At 40.9% G+C, this 14,244-nt stretch overlaps 1 protein-coding gene across 3 annotated transcripts in view; it reads right to left on the bottom strand.

Moving 5' to 3' along the window:
• Positions 1-13,540, bottom strand: part of reps2 (RALBP1 associated Eps domain containing 2) — a 241,838-nt gene extending 228,298 nt beyond the window's left edge. For all 3 annotated transcript variants that reach the window (XM_072260703.1, XM_072260704.1, XM_072260705.1), the window contains exon 1: positions 13,243-13,540. In XM_072260703.1, the coding sequence (XP_072116804.1) occupies positions 13,243-13,422 (180 nt within the window). In that variant the 5' untranslated portion in view covers positions 13,423-13,540. The remainder of the gene's footprint in view (positions 1-13,242) is intronic.
• Between the last annotated feature and the right edge of the window lie 704 nt (positions 13,541-14,244).

Genomic DNA, 14,244 nt, shown 5'->3' with positions numbered 1-14,244 from the left:
GCGTTACTTTACCTGAATGTTTAAAATCTTCATGACCTGCACTATACAGCTGTAGCAAACATATTGCAATAATCAAAGGACCATCAGACACTGGTCAGCAAAGCATCTAGCGAGCTCTTTGGAGAAGGACTTGTTGGATCCTCTGAGATGGCTTCCAGAGCAGACCATCAAAATCATTTGGCAAATGTCTCATTGCCAGAACTTACCAATAAGCACTTTGCCTTGGCAGGCACCAAGAGGGCCCCTCCTACACAGTTGTCAAGATACTTGTATTGCCTTGCCTTGAAATGGCTATGTTGACAATGAGATAATTGCCTCCCTCTTTGTGGACTGGAGATTTGCAAAGAAGGTCTGGAAAAGGATGCAGAGGTCCATATCAAGGTTCATCCTGAGCAGATTCATAAAAGTGGACCCTCTGACCTACTGACTATTCTCAGGAACACATTCTAAGACAAGTCATCAAGCATTTCTGGAAGATCATCAGGATAGTGAAAGATGCACTTTGGTTTGCCCTAAGTTTGTTGGTCTTCCAGAACAGTAAGATGTCCGTAAAGGAATGTTGCTGCCTAGAGCATTCCAGGCTGCAAAAATACTGTTAAAGTACTAAAGCTTAGGGCAGCCAACACATAGGCCCTATGGGGACTGCAGTCTAATGTCCTACTGCCACTAGGCATCGGAAGGCTACTCTTTGTAAAAGCCTCTTAAACACCTTACTTTTGTATTGGCTAAAGAGACCACATGTCTGGCAATGGTGCCTTATACATGAAGTGTGCTATCACTACAAATGTATAAACCTGATAATACAACTAATACAGTACAAAAAACAGTATAGATTGCATTTCCTAGTTTTATGGATAATGTTTATTTTTGAATTAGAAAAAGGTTGCAGTGAAAGGATTTACACAGCCTTAATAAGACAATGAACGGTGTTTTCAGGTTTAACCAACATTTGGAGGTTGCTACATGCGAAGTGTTTTGTGTTTGTGAAGTTGTCCAGGAATCCTAGGAATAAACAAAATGTTGATAATAACTTAATTGAAGGAATAGGCCTCCAGGACTGATTCATCACAGGATGAACTAGACTAGCATGAAATAAGAGTCAAAGCTCCAAAATAACAGTTCTCTCCCCCTCCCACTTTCAAATCTCTTACTAGCTCTTCCTTCAGTTAGTCCTGACGAAGGATTTCGGCCTGAAACGTCGACTGTACCTCTTCCTAGAGATGCTGCCTGGCCTGCTGCGTTCACCAGCTACTTTGATGTGAGTTTCTTTAAGTGGCAGCTATAAATTTGAAAATCAGCTCACTTTATGAAGACTGATGGTTCAAAGACCTAACTAAAGAAATTAAAACTTAGGTTTATTTCTCACATGTTTTGATGTACATACAATGAAATGTGTTGTTTGCATCAACAAGCACAGGATTGTGCTGCAGGAAGCCCACAAGTGTCACCATGTTTCTAGCAACATAGCATGCCCACAACTCACTAATCCTAACCATTCATCTTTGGAATGTGGGAGAAAACTAGAGCACCTGGAGGAAACCCACATGGTCACGGGGAGATTGTATAAACTCCTTACAGGCAGCACAGGAATCAAACCCTGATCAGTAATCGCTGACGCCATAAAGCATTTGTGCTAACTGCTACACTTCTGTTCCATGGTGATTTGTTTGTCATGAGATAAGAAAAGATGCATTCACTCTGTGGCATCTCCAATGGCACTCAAGCCCTCAATGATGAGCAGAAGAGCTGCTTTTTACTCTGATAGTAAGAGATCATGTAGACTATTATTACAAACACTCAATTGATTAAGTCATCAGACCAAAATGGTGAATTAGGTCTTTCATCAACTGCCAACATCAGTCAATTCCACACTCCTCTACTAGCAAATTGCTCAGCACCAATAATTAGGATGCTACATTTTGAAAGTAGTGGAAAATAAAGGGATACCAATAGTCCAGGGGCAAAAGGAAACAAAGAAACTGTGCCTGACCTGAATGATCACCTATTGGAAAAAAACAGAAGGTTTAGGCGAGGGAAGACAAGTCTTGGCAACAGGAGTTAAGCCCCTAATAAGCCCTGGAACTGCACAGAAGCTCTAGGATAGAAGAGCCAATATATACCACAGGCTGAAGGCTCACCTTCAGTCTCAGACTCTGAGAACACGAGGAAACCAAAACTGATCAGCTCACGATTTGATGGATGGCTTACTGTGCAGGGTATGTGTGCGTCCGCTTGTATATTTGCTTTTGCAAATATTTTGAATAATGCAAACTACCATTTTTCAGTAGTGCGGCTCCAGAGCAAGTGTGAATTTGGCATAACTGTAGGATATTTGAATAAAATACTATGATGATTCACCAATAAGCATAAAATGTTATCGCAAGTTTTTTAAAAAACGAAACTGTTTCAAATACTCTTTTTTTTTATTTTGTCATCTTGTTAGATAAGATAAAAGAGAAAGCCATTTAATAAAGCTCCATTTTAAAAATGCCCTCAATTGTCACAGAAGGCCCAGAGATACAGGTATTTACACTCGTAACAAGGAAATTGAATTTAACTTTAAAAATAATGAAAGAATGAGCTAAATCCATCAGAGTGTACCAAGGACTTGAATACATTAGAGGTCACATTTATCCTTTCACAGAGGATCAATGACCTTGCTTGTTGTTGGCCAGATCAAAGGTGGTAATGAATTTGCATAAGGAGGAAGATTGAAATCTGGCTGAGTGCTCCACACCAAAAACCTCTTAGTTAACATCAGCAAAACCAAGAGCTCATTATTGAGTACAGGAGAAAGAAATTAGGAGTCGATGAACCAGTGTGCATTAGAGGTGGAGCGGGGCAGTAACTTTAAATTCCTGGGCGATATTATATCAGAGGATCTGTCCAGTGACCAGCATGTAATTGCCATTTCAAAGAAAGCATGGCAGCACTTCTGCTTTCTTAGAAGTTTGCATTTCAGCTTGTCATCTAAAACTTTGACACTTCTGCACCTGCATAGTGGACAGTATCCTGACTGGTTGCATCATGGCCTGGTAAGGAAACACTAATGCCCAAGGATTGAAAAGCCTCCAAAAAAAAAAGTGGATATAGCCCAGTTCATCCCAGGAAAAGCCACCCCTGCCACTGTCTATCTGCAAAGAGCACTGCCACAAGAAAACAGCATGCATTATCAAAGACCCCTGCAATCCAAATCATGCTCTATTCTTGCTGCTGCCATCAGGAAGGAGGTACAGGAGCATTAGGTCCCACAACACCAGGTTCAGGAACAGTTATTACCCTTCAACCATCAGGCTCCTGAACCAGCATGGACAACTTCTCTCCCAATACACTGAATACACCGATGGACTCGTTTTCAGGGACTCTGCAGCTCAGTATTATTTAATTATTAGTATTATTTTATTTGCACAATTTGTTTTTTGCAACTTGGTTGCTTGTCAGTCTTTGTGTGTAGTTTTTCATTGATTCCATTGTACTTTGCTCTACTGTGAATGTCTACAAGAAAACGAATCTTGGGATAGTATTTGGTGACATACACATACTTCGATAATTCTACTTTGAACCTACAGTATAAAAGAAATTGGGTAGTGAAGTGGTGCAAGTACTCCCAATGGATGTGGACAAGATTTCAGTTCAATCTGATAATGCAACCTTAAAAAACAAAGTAAGGCAATGTGATTCGTCATGATCAGAGTCACATGGGACTCGTTTTGAATATCTTTGAGAGCAGACGGGAAATTTCTGGCAAGTTAATTCCCATATGTGTAAGCATTCCTCCAACAGAAAACAGTGTAAATATAGAATAAAAGGTATGGTCTGAACAGGGTAATTTGAATTTGAAAGCTCTTCAAATAACGCAACTAACCTGCTGATCTTATGTCATAACTTAGTGCTGAAATAGAAGGTTCCAGCAATTTTCAGCTAGAAGCAAGTCCTGAAAATGAGATAAGCAGGGCTTTCCTTAAGATGCACCAACACAGTGTTAAAGAAACTAAAATTCAAATAATTCTAAGTGCACAAATGCCCAATATTAATATCAATTAGCTGTTATTTTCCTATTAACAGTGGAATATACAAATATCAAGCACAAGTTAAAAGGCAGGCTTGACAATAGGAATGATGACTGGAATCAAATGACTAAGAAATAAATGGGTTCAACTCTTGCCATAAAAAGCAGGGTAGCATTTCAAAAGTGCTTTTGTTGTGAACTAAGAGGGAATTCTAAAATTATGGTTATTGTTGGGGAAAGTGCAGTACACAGCATGGCTCCCACCCCCCCCCACCCCCAGAAACAGTTAATCTGCTGTAGTAATGGTAGTTGAGAATAAATATTGGTCAAGCACAAGAGTGGACCTCCCTGATATGATGGGTATAGAATTATGCCGCACGAAAATGGTCCTCTTGGCCCACTGAGCCCTTGCTGACCCACAGCCACCCTCAGCACACATCACATTTTTATTAAAATTCCCTCAACTGCCCCATTTGTATCGCTCATCTATGTACCAGGGATCATTTCCAGCAGCCAATTAACCTCACAACTCACATCTTTGGAACATAGTTGGAAACTAGAGTACCAGGAGAAAACCCATGCTCACAGGGACAAGGTCTAAACTCTATACAAAAAGAACCAGACTTCAGGATTGAAGCCATACCAATGGTGCTCTGAGGGAGCTGCTCTTACCAGCAGTGCCACCGCCCCCCCCTTTCAAAATGATGTCATAGGATATTAGATATCTACTTGACAGGGCAGATTCGAGTATGGTTATCTTCACACACAAAAAGGAGGCCAACATTTTATAGGAGCAACGGCCTAGATTTTCCATAGGGAGATTCCATAACATTTTGACTATAAAGATGAGCCACGGCTGACCTATTCAACAGCAAAATGTAAAATAGCATTTTTTTTAAAATTAGGCTTGTGTTAAGTAGAATTGACTGACATTGGATCCAAGAGATATTAGGACTGTTGCTGAAAATTGGTGGAAGAACTAGGATTTGAGAGGTGGAGAGATAATTACAGTGCTCAGTTAAACAGCTACAGTCTCAACTAAGAATGGAAATCTGCAGCTTTATGGATGATTAAACCAAATGGGCAGCATGTTTAAAAAGGAATGATGGGCCCAAAACAAAATTAGGTCAGCAAGCAGAGAGATTATAGGAAAAGGGAGGTACAAGTCATGGTAATAGGGTGTATAATTAAATCAAGCTCATTAATAGCTCATGGGAGGCTGGGAAAGAAAGGACTGGAAAAAAATACCCACAATTAATATCCAGGGATAATGACTCTCTTAAGATTTGGGCTGAGACTGGGTGGCGATGGCCTTTGTGATGAAGATGATGGTGGCTGAAGCTCTGTTCCTTGTAAAGCAAAGGATCACAATAAAGGAATAAAAGGTCACCAACAGCTTGGTTCAGTGTTAATAAAATAAGACATCTAAAGAATCCTATAAATCACAATTAAAATGATAATTAAACAGCATATTCTGAACTGGAGGGTCCTTTGACTATTGTGGATCCACAATGATAATAGGTCAGGTCATGAATTCCTTAAATAGCATATTTATGGGTAACAGCAGCAGCTCTGGAATTGTCCTCACAACTTTACAATAAAAAATAGAATACAGAACTTGTAGCAGCACTTAGTCACGTAGAAATTTATTTGCCAAATTTCAAATACACATTTTCTCCAGTTACATTTAAATGTATTTCATTGTGTTAATAATGCTGGAATTGTGACCAGTATTGTAATCATTTCATGTTTGGATCTTTTTTAAAAAAAACTGTTACATTTGTTTTTCCTTTCAGATTTCAGAATCTTGCTATTGTATAAACATGTATATATGTATGCAAACATCTCTGGGAACTCATGGGTAGGTTATGAACCTGAAATACTAACCCTACTTTTCTTGCCCCACAGATGTTGCCAAGCCCGGGTGGGTGTTGCAACAACACTTTTTGTTCCAAGTTGTCATTCTAATTCAGCAGCATTCCTCAGCTTAAACTGCTTTCATGCTCATGAATACATGACAAAATATATACCATTTAGATTGCATCATATAAAATCCTCCAGTTGTGATCGTGGGAATGATTTTTGACTGAAAGTAATGGTTTGCTGCCTATAGGACATACACTGAGCACCATTTTACACTGAACTTTAGGGTTACGGTTAAATCTCCACTGTTGCAAACAATCCCCAACTCCAGGGATAAATGTTGCAACTTACCAGATATTGTCAGGTTAGCTCATCAGTCTTGGTTAACTAATGGTCCTCAGCCCCTTCCAGCCCAACGAGCCGCGGTGCCCAGTAACCACCTACTTAGCCCTAGCCTAATCACAGGACAATTTACAAAGACTAATTAACCTAACCAGACAATGTTTATTCAAAAATATAAATGGTTTTACAATGGGTAACACTATAGACTATTTAAATTATTTAGTTAACATATGACAACAGCTCCCAGAAGAAAACTTGTGCCCACAGATGGATAATCCGCCTAATTGATTCCAGAGCTTTTTTTTCTAAAAAAATGTTGCACTACACATTTACTTCAAAATATATAATTCCATCAGGATATTTTTCAGACTTTTCAGGATATTTTCCTGCAATTTGTTCCAAGCTAATTTGATCCACTCCATCCATTATCAGAAAAAAGGAGACTTCACTGGGTTCAAAAATAAAGGATATTACTGTACAGTGACCAATATAATTAAGTTGCTCCTGTCACCAGACATCAGCCAGTGCGCAGAGAACAAGAGTTCCCAACCTGGTGTCCATGGACCCTATGCTTAATGGTATTTGTCCGTGGCATAATAAAAGATTGGGAACCCCTGGCATAGAGGACTGTTACCAAAGAAGTCAGTCTTAGGTAGTCCCCAACCAGATCAAAGTGTTCAAATTGGGTGACCATGACCCATTCAGGAAATCTATGCACAACCTTAATAAAGCTTTAAGCTTTGCCAAGAGACAATACCAGACCAAACTAGAGTCCCAAACCAGCTGTTAACTATGGCAAAGCTCACATGCTATAATAGGCAACAAAAAGACAGCCAAGTATTGCTGACAACAACACATTTCTCCCTGATGAGGTCAATATATTCTATGCATGTTTTAAACAGGACAGTGAAATGATATCATTATCTCTGACACACCTCTACCCAGTCTTCCAGAAAGTGAAACTAACTGGCCTGGATGGAGTCCCCAAGCCATATCATTAAATCCAGTACAGTTCAGCTGCAAGTGTATTCATAGAAGTCCAGAGTCAAGTCAGATCAAGCTTATTATCTTTGGGACTTCAAAAAGTCCAAGTTTCATTTTGAAAAACTCCGTCAGAATTCTAAATCAGATTGGGAGTGTTCTGAATCTACCAGAGACCTCTGTACAAACACCAATCTGTTTCAATCACTCCTTTCTACCCTCATGGTCAGACAAAACCTACCATGCTTGGAGGGAGAAAGGTCTAGTTTCTATAGAAGACCTGTACATAGAGGAACAGTTTGCAACATTTAGTCTGCTGAAAGAGAAATTTGAGCTGCCTCATTCGCATTTTTTTGTTACTTACAAATTAGACACTACGTCCAATCCAAGATTTGTAATTTTGAAATCCTTCTAGGGAAGCATATATTTTTTGATATTTTAAAGAACCCTCCTGACTCCAGGTATCTCGTTTCTAAGTTTGTACGTTTGTTTGATGGTTGCATTATAGCCTCTACTGTGAAGATCAAGGAGGCCTGGAGAGAGGAAGGGGGCATTAAACTATCTGAAGCTGCCTGGGACAAGAGTTTGTCTATGATACAGGCTTGCTCTGTTAACAGCAGACACCAACTGATCCAGTTTAAAGTTGTCCACCATCTTTACTATTCTAAACCCAGGGTGCACAGGATTTACCCTTCTGTCTCGCCAATGTGTGATAGATGTCAAGGGATGGAGGGCACATTGTCTCAGACCTTTTGGTTTTGGCCTTCATTGACTGGATTTTGGTCCAAAATATTTGACTGGTACTCAAATGCCTATAAAAGGTCCTTCCCCTTGGAAGCTGGTCTCGCCATCTTTGGCTGTTTCCAATCCACTTAATGCTTCCCTACAGCCATACAACAGTCTCTGATGCTGGAGATGACTGTCGCCAAAAGACTTATCTTGAGGGAATGGAAATCACCTTCTCCCCCTTCCTTTCAGAGATGGATGGCTGACATGATCTCAGTCATACAGATGGAGAGACTCAGGTTCTTCAGAACCAATTCAATTACAAAATTTTCGGTTATCTGGGATCCATTTCTTGCATACCTAGACGAGGCTGGGGGCAGATGAATAATTTCCACCCCAGCTAATCTCTCACGGCCCTCACTTGAGACTTAATGTTTAGCATTTTTGAGCACTCTGTATATCAGGCATCCTTCTAATGTTACGTCCCTTTTTTTTTGCACACGTCTGAGCTTATATGTTCTTGTTTATTTTACTGTTTTCTGAAAATTTTGAAAACAAAGTATTTTTAAAAAATCAAGTTTATTGTCACTTGACTATATGCGTGTATATAACACACAAAACCATATAATGTATATAGAAATGAGACGTTTTTCCAAACCAGGGTGTAAAGCACAGTAGTACACATGGTAACTTATGAAGGCAAGGATAACATCTACTGAAGAATCATGGATAAATAACAAACTGAAGTACATAAATTAAATATTGCAAGATACGGAACACATTAGCCAGTGACACTTTGAAGGCAAAGCAGCAGGGAGTTCAGAATCCTAATGGCCTGAGGGAAAAAATTGTTTCCCATCCAAACCACTCTTATTTTTATGCAGTCTCCTTGCTTATGACAGAAAGTCAAAGAGGATGCTGGATGGATGGGTGGGACAATACTAAGGGTCCTGCATAACAGTGCTTCTGATAAATGTCCCTGATGGATGATAGGGAGACCTCTATGATTCTCTCAGCTTTTCTCACAGTCCTTTGTAGGGACTTCCAGTCATAACTCCAAACAAACACATCTTCAGACTTCTATAGGACTCAACCACTTTGCCAATGGATTATTGACTACCTAACAGATCGCACTTCTGCCACAATTATCTTAAACACTGGTGCCCCACAAGGCTGTGTCCTCTCAAACTCTCGCACAACTGTGTGGCCAAATCCTGCTCTTACTCCATCTACAAGTTTGCAGATGACACCATGAAGGTGGGCTGGATCTCATACAAAGATGAGACAGAGTACGGAAAGGAGAGAGCGTCCAGTGACATGATGTCAAGGTAACAACCTCTATCTCAATGTCAGTATAACAAGGAAGTTGGTTATTGACTTTAAGAAGCAGGGTGGAGTACATTTGTCTACCTTTACTGTACTATCTCTGTAACTGCAACAATACTTTTGTATTCTTTTCTTCCCCCTTTTATACCAGCTCGATACACCTATGCATAAGTGCTCTGTCTGGATGGCATGCAGACACACACTTTTCACAATGTGTCAGTATAATAAACCAAATAACAATTACTGTTAATAGACCAATATCATTGGCATTGTCATGGAGAAATCAAATTCAACTGGTCATTAATGGTTCTATTAACATACCATCAATCAGAAAACTGACTGGATTTTGCTTGTGCCCCAATAGAAATTCAGAAGCTGATTCCAGAAATGGTGCAAGTGAAAGTGCCCTGAACACCAAGACAGAATCTCACTGAGACACTTGCCAAGAAGCCTTGGTGAGACTGTACTTAAATGGAGACAAAGGGAGAAATGCTGAAGAAGCAAACTGAAGATGTTTATTTTAGTTGCAGGAGTATCAATTCCAGTGATTCCCCAGAGGAGCATCCTTGACTATTTTATCAAGTTATCTCTTCCTTCTAAGTGGGTTGTTCACAAGTGATTGCACAGTATTCAGGTCAATTTGCAATTCCCTAGATAATAAAGCTGTCATGCACAAGAACTGCTTGCTTAGGCTGATAGTCTAATTGGTACTCATGGATATTTAAGAGCATTACAAACCCAACTGTCCCAGGATCCATACTGTTTGTCAATGGGGCTATGAGAGAATCTCTAATACTTTATTCATAATAACATGCAGGAAATATACAGTGGCATGCAAAAGTTTGGGCACCCCGGTCAAAATTTCTGTTACTGTGAATAGTTAAGTGAGTAAAAGATGAACTGATTTCCAAAAGGCATAAAGTTAAAGAGGACACATTTCTTTAATATTTTAAGAAAACTTTTTTTATTTCCATCTTTTACAGTTTCAAAATAACAAAAAAGGAAAAGAGCCCGAAGCAAAAGTTTGGGCATCCTGCACAGTCAGTACTTGGTAACACCCCCTTTGGCAAGTATCACAGCTTGTAAACACTTTCTGTAGCCAGCTAAGAGTCTTTCAATTCTTGTTTGGGGGATTTTCACCCATTCTTCCTCGCAAAAGGCTTCTAGTTCTGTGAGGTTCTTGGGCCGTCTTGCATGCACTGCTCCTTTGAGGTCTATCCACAGATTCTCGATGATGTTTAGGTCAAGGGACTGTGAGGGCCATGGCAAAACCTTCTGTGCCTCTTGAGGTAGTCCATTGTGGATTTTGAGGTGTGTTCAGTATCATTATCCTGTTGTAGAAGCCATCCTCATTTTGTCTTCAGCTTTTTCACAGATGGTGTGATGTTTGCTTCCAGAATTTGCTGGTATTTAATTGAATTCATTCTTCCCTCTACCAGTAAATGTTCCCCCTGCCACTGGCTGCAACACAAGCCCAAAGCATAATCGATCCACCCCCGTGCTTAACAGTTGGAGAGGTGTTCTTTTCATGAAATTCTGCACCCCTTTTTCTCCAAACATATCTTTGCTCATTGTGGCCAAAAAGTTCTATTCAAAAGGTTCAAAGGAACATCTAAACAAGTCTGATGCATTTTGGAAACAAGTCCTGTGGACTGATGAAGTTAAAATAGATATAGCCCAGGAATCTCACAGAACTAGAAGCCTTTTGCAAGGAAGAATGGGCGAAAATCCCCCAAACAATTGAAAGACACTTAGCTGGCTACAGAAAGTGTTTACAAGCTGTGATACTTGCCAAAGGGGGTGTTACTAAGTACTGCCATGCAGAGTGCCCAAACTTTTGCTTCGGGCCCTTTTCCTTTTTTGTTATTTTGAAACTGTAGAAGATGGAAATAAAAAAGTTTTCTTGCTTAAAATATTAAAGAAATGTGTCATCTTTAACTTTATGCCTTTTGGAAATCAGTTCATCTTTTACTCGCTTAGCTATTCACAGTAACAAAAATTTTGACTGGGGTGCCCAAACTTTCGCATACCACTGTATATGGTCCATGTCTTTCTCTCTTTTCATTGTAAGAAAGTGTATTGAATTGATGATACAATGTGTGAATGACCCTCCTGTTCATGTTTTCAACAATACATCCATGAGGCATTTAAGAGGTTGTAACACTGTATAAAGACAACAGGACCCCAGAAAGTGGTCCTTCCTCACAGAGCCTTTGCAGTGCCTACAACGTATTTCAGTACATCCTTCTGAAAATACTCCTACTCACTGAAAGGTGCCAGTGGCAGCAATCACTCGATGACATTTCATTACATTGGAAGACTCACACGTGTCTTTCACAAAGCTGACGACCGCCCAGCAGCAATTGATATTTTTCTCAATAAGTGTCCCTGGTAACAGCATCGGGATCACAGAATCTTATGTAACTGCTTGGGATAAATCAAGGTCCATGGCACCCTTTCCAGACCTTCTTGTCAAGTGCAGAATTCCGAGGTGGGTGATTGTCTCATCTGCACCACAGCCACCTTAAGGGCAGTGTGTGCCAGGACTGAGACTGGCCGTGCAGGAATAATCTGATTGGTAAGGCTCCTCTCAATTTCAGGCAAGGTTGTGATGCTTGTTTAAGATCTAGAGAAATGCTGGAGAAAGCATTTCATATTATTCACCATGTCATTCTCCCCAATGGCACTCTACCCTCACCCCACGCGGACTTGTGGGCGAAGAGGTAATTATGTAGAAATCTTTCTCTGAGGTTGAAGTTCTTATCAAGTAATGGTGGTGTGGCAAAGTCCAACTGATTGGTATATTACACAGCAATGTGGCCAAGTACCATTCTTCACAACACTGGGGACAGGTAGAACCTCAGTGCTTATTACACCTGGTTGTTTCCTACTTTGGTTCAGTGCAAAGCTTGATGCAGACAGAATAAGCGAAGTCATCTGGAAGAGGGATATCACAATGGTACATCACAACCCAACAGACATGATCAATGATTCCATCTCTGCTGATGAAATGGAAGGTGGCAGTCACGTGAACCATAGCACAGGAACAGATATAGGCACAGCTGTGCCACATGTAACAACACAGATCATTCACTGGTCATATACAACTAGCCCTGTCACACTAATGCTGAAACAAACTGTGGTTACTAACAGATCTCCTCACACTCCACCGGCTGTCTTCTATCCAGGAGCACATTGTAATATTCTCACCCTGCTAGGATGGACTTGACTGCAACAATCAAAAAGCATACATTACCCAGAAAGAAGTGGCTTACTTGACGAACATCCCACACATTGCGCAAGCACTCAGCCCTCCAATGTAAAGTGCAGGACTGAGAATCTCTCTTCCAAGATTCCTACCATCCCGTCCTGAGATGAATACCCAGAGTCAGTGGATGAAACTATTCATCAATACTCACTGACGGTCACAAAGACGGCCATAGTTAAGACTGCAACTTACCGTTGCTATCTCAAGGGGATTTGCGCAAGTAACAGATGGCCATCAAAAGGCATCTGGCGAACGAGCAAAATAAAATTAAACTCCATTTTGTTTTAAGAGAAACTATCGCTCAATCCACATTGGTCGCGAAATACAGCAGAAATCGCGAAATGCGCCGAGGCTCCAAAACATAGTTTGGGTACGAACAGCAGATGTTTTGACTGTGCCGAAGGAGCGATGGATGTATCAGTGAAGTCAGACGCTGCAGTAACATATAGTTCAGGAGAAATGAGTGCCGTCCACCACGCAGCACTTACAAGACACACATTCGGAGATATTGTATTTAAATTTTATTATTCGCTCTATAACCCCTTCCTTGTTAAAGAGGTACTTTCTAGCAACTTGAAATTTTCAAAAAGTAATAAAGATACGTACATTGGAAAATGCGGGGACAGTCCGCGAAAGGAAAGTTGAATACGTAACCGCTCTGCATACAGCATCCCTTGTCACAGTCATAAGACTTGTTTCAGATGATTAACACGGCTTGTCCACTTACCTGGTGCAGAGCGTCTGGAGGGAGCTGGGACGCACGGAACAACTCGGCAACTTTGGTTCCGGCGGCAACCTGGCCCGTGGCGTCGGCGTCTGGGAAAGCGAAGGAAAATAGGTCGGAGAAGCACTTCTCCTCGCTGTCAGTCAGAACCATGCCCGGGGCACGCGCGCACTCCCGGGACATTCTACAGCTGTCTCCGCTCTCGGACACCAGGACACCTTCTCTGACCGCAGGCGCAGGCAGCTGACTGACCAACCCAGCACTTGTGTTGTCCTGTCCCTCCAACTGCTGTTCTCATTCACCACTCTTCTGCTCCGCACCACTTCGATATTTGTCACTGTTTCCTCCCGCAGCCACACGCGTCGGTAGCCACCGCCATTTTTTTTAACCAGTCGACCTGACGTCACTGCAACTCCGCTACGGCTCGGCTAACAGCTGCTGCACCAGCCGCGTGGAACAGGGAAGGGCTTGGGGGAACGGCTCTTTTCGCTACAGAGAAGGGGCACTTTGAATTTATTTGCATTATTTTCATTCATTGGCCTCCATCGTCAACAAAAAAAAAATCCCGATAGGCAATATATTTGCACAGAAGTTCCTTATTTGCGTGATTCAGGTGAAGTACGTGGTATACCTAGGCTTGTGGAATGTCAAGAGAAATGCAAATATGAAATTTGATGTAGCATTTTAAATGGTTGTTATCGGCACTGACAGCAACCACACCAACAACATTTTAAAAAGGAGCTTAGGGTATGCAATGCAGACAGCACGGATGTTGGAATATTTTATTGGGCGTTCATATTCACTAACCGGTAATTCCGGAAATTAACTTCAGATGTACAGTAATTAACGAACATTTGATCAAAAGTCCAGAAATGTAGGCAGGTTCCTATGATACAGCAAACACCTAAGCGGTCTTCAAGAAATATGTTTATTGCCTAGTCGAAGGTAGTCATATCTAATTTAAAAAAGAGGGGAAACGAATACCTGTGAAGTTTTATGAAACGC

The sequence above is a fragment of the Mobula birostris genome, chromosome 6 (assembly GCF_030028105.1).
Source record: "Mobula birostris isolate sMobBir1 chromosome 6, sMobBir1.hap1, whole genome shotgun sequence".
NCBI classification, from domain to species: Eukaryota; Metazoa; Chordata; class Chondrichthyes; order Myliobatiformes; family Myliobatidae; genus Mobula; species Mobula birostris.
The sequence above is the reverse complement of the archived record's forward strand: the minus strand, read 5'-3'. Positions and strand labels throughout refer to the sequence as shown.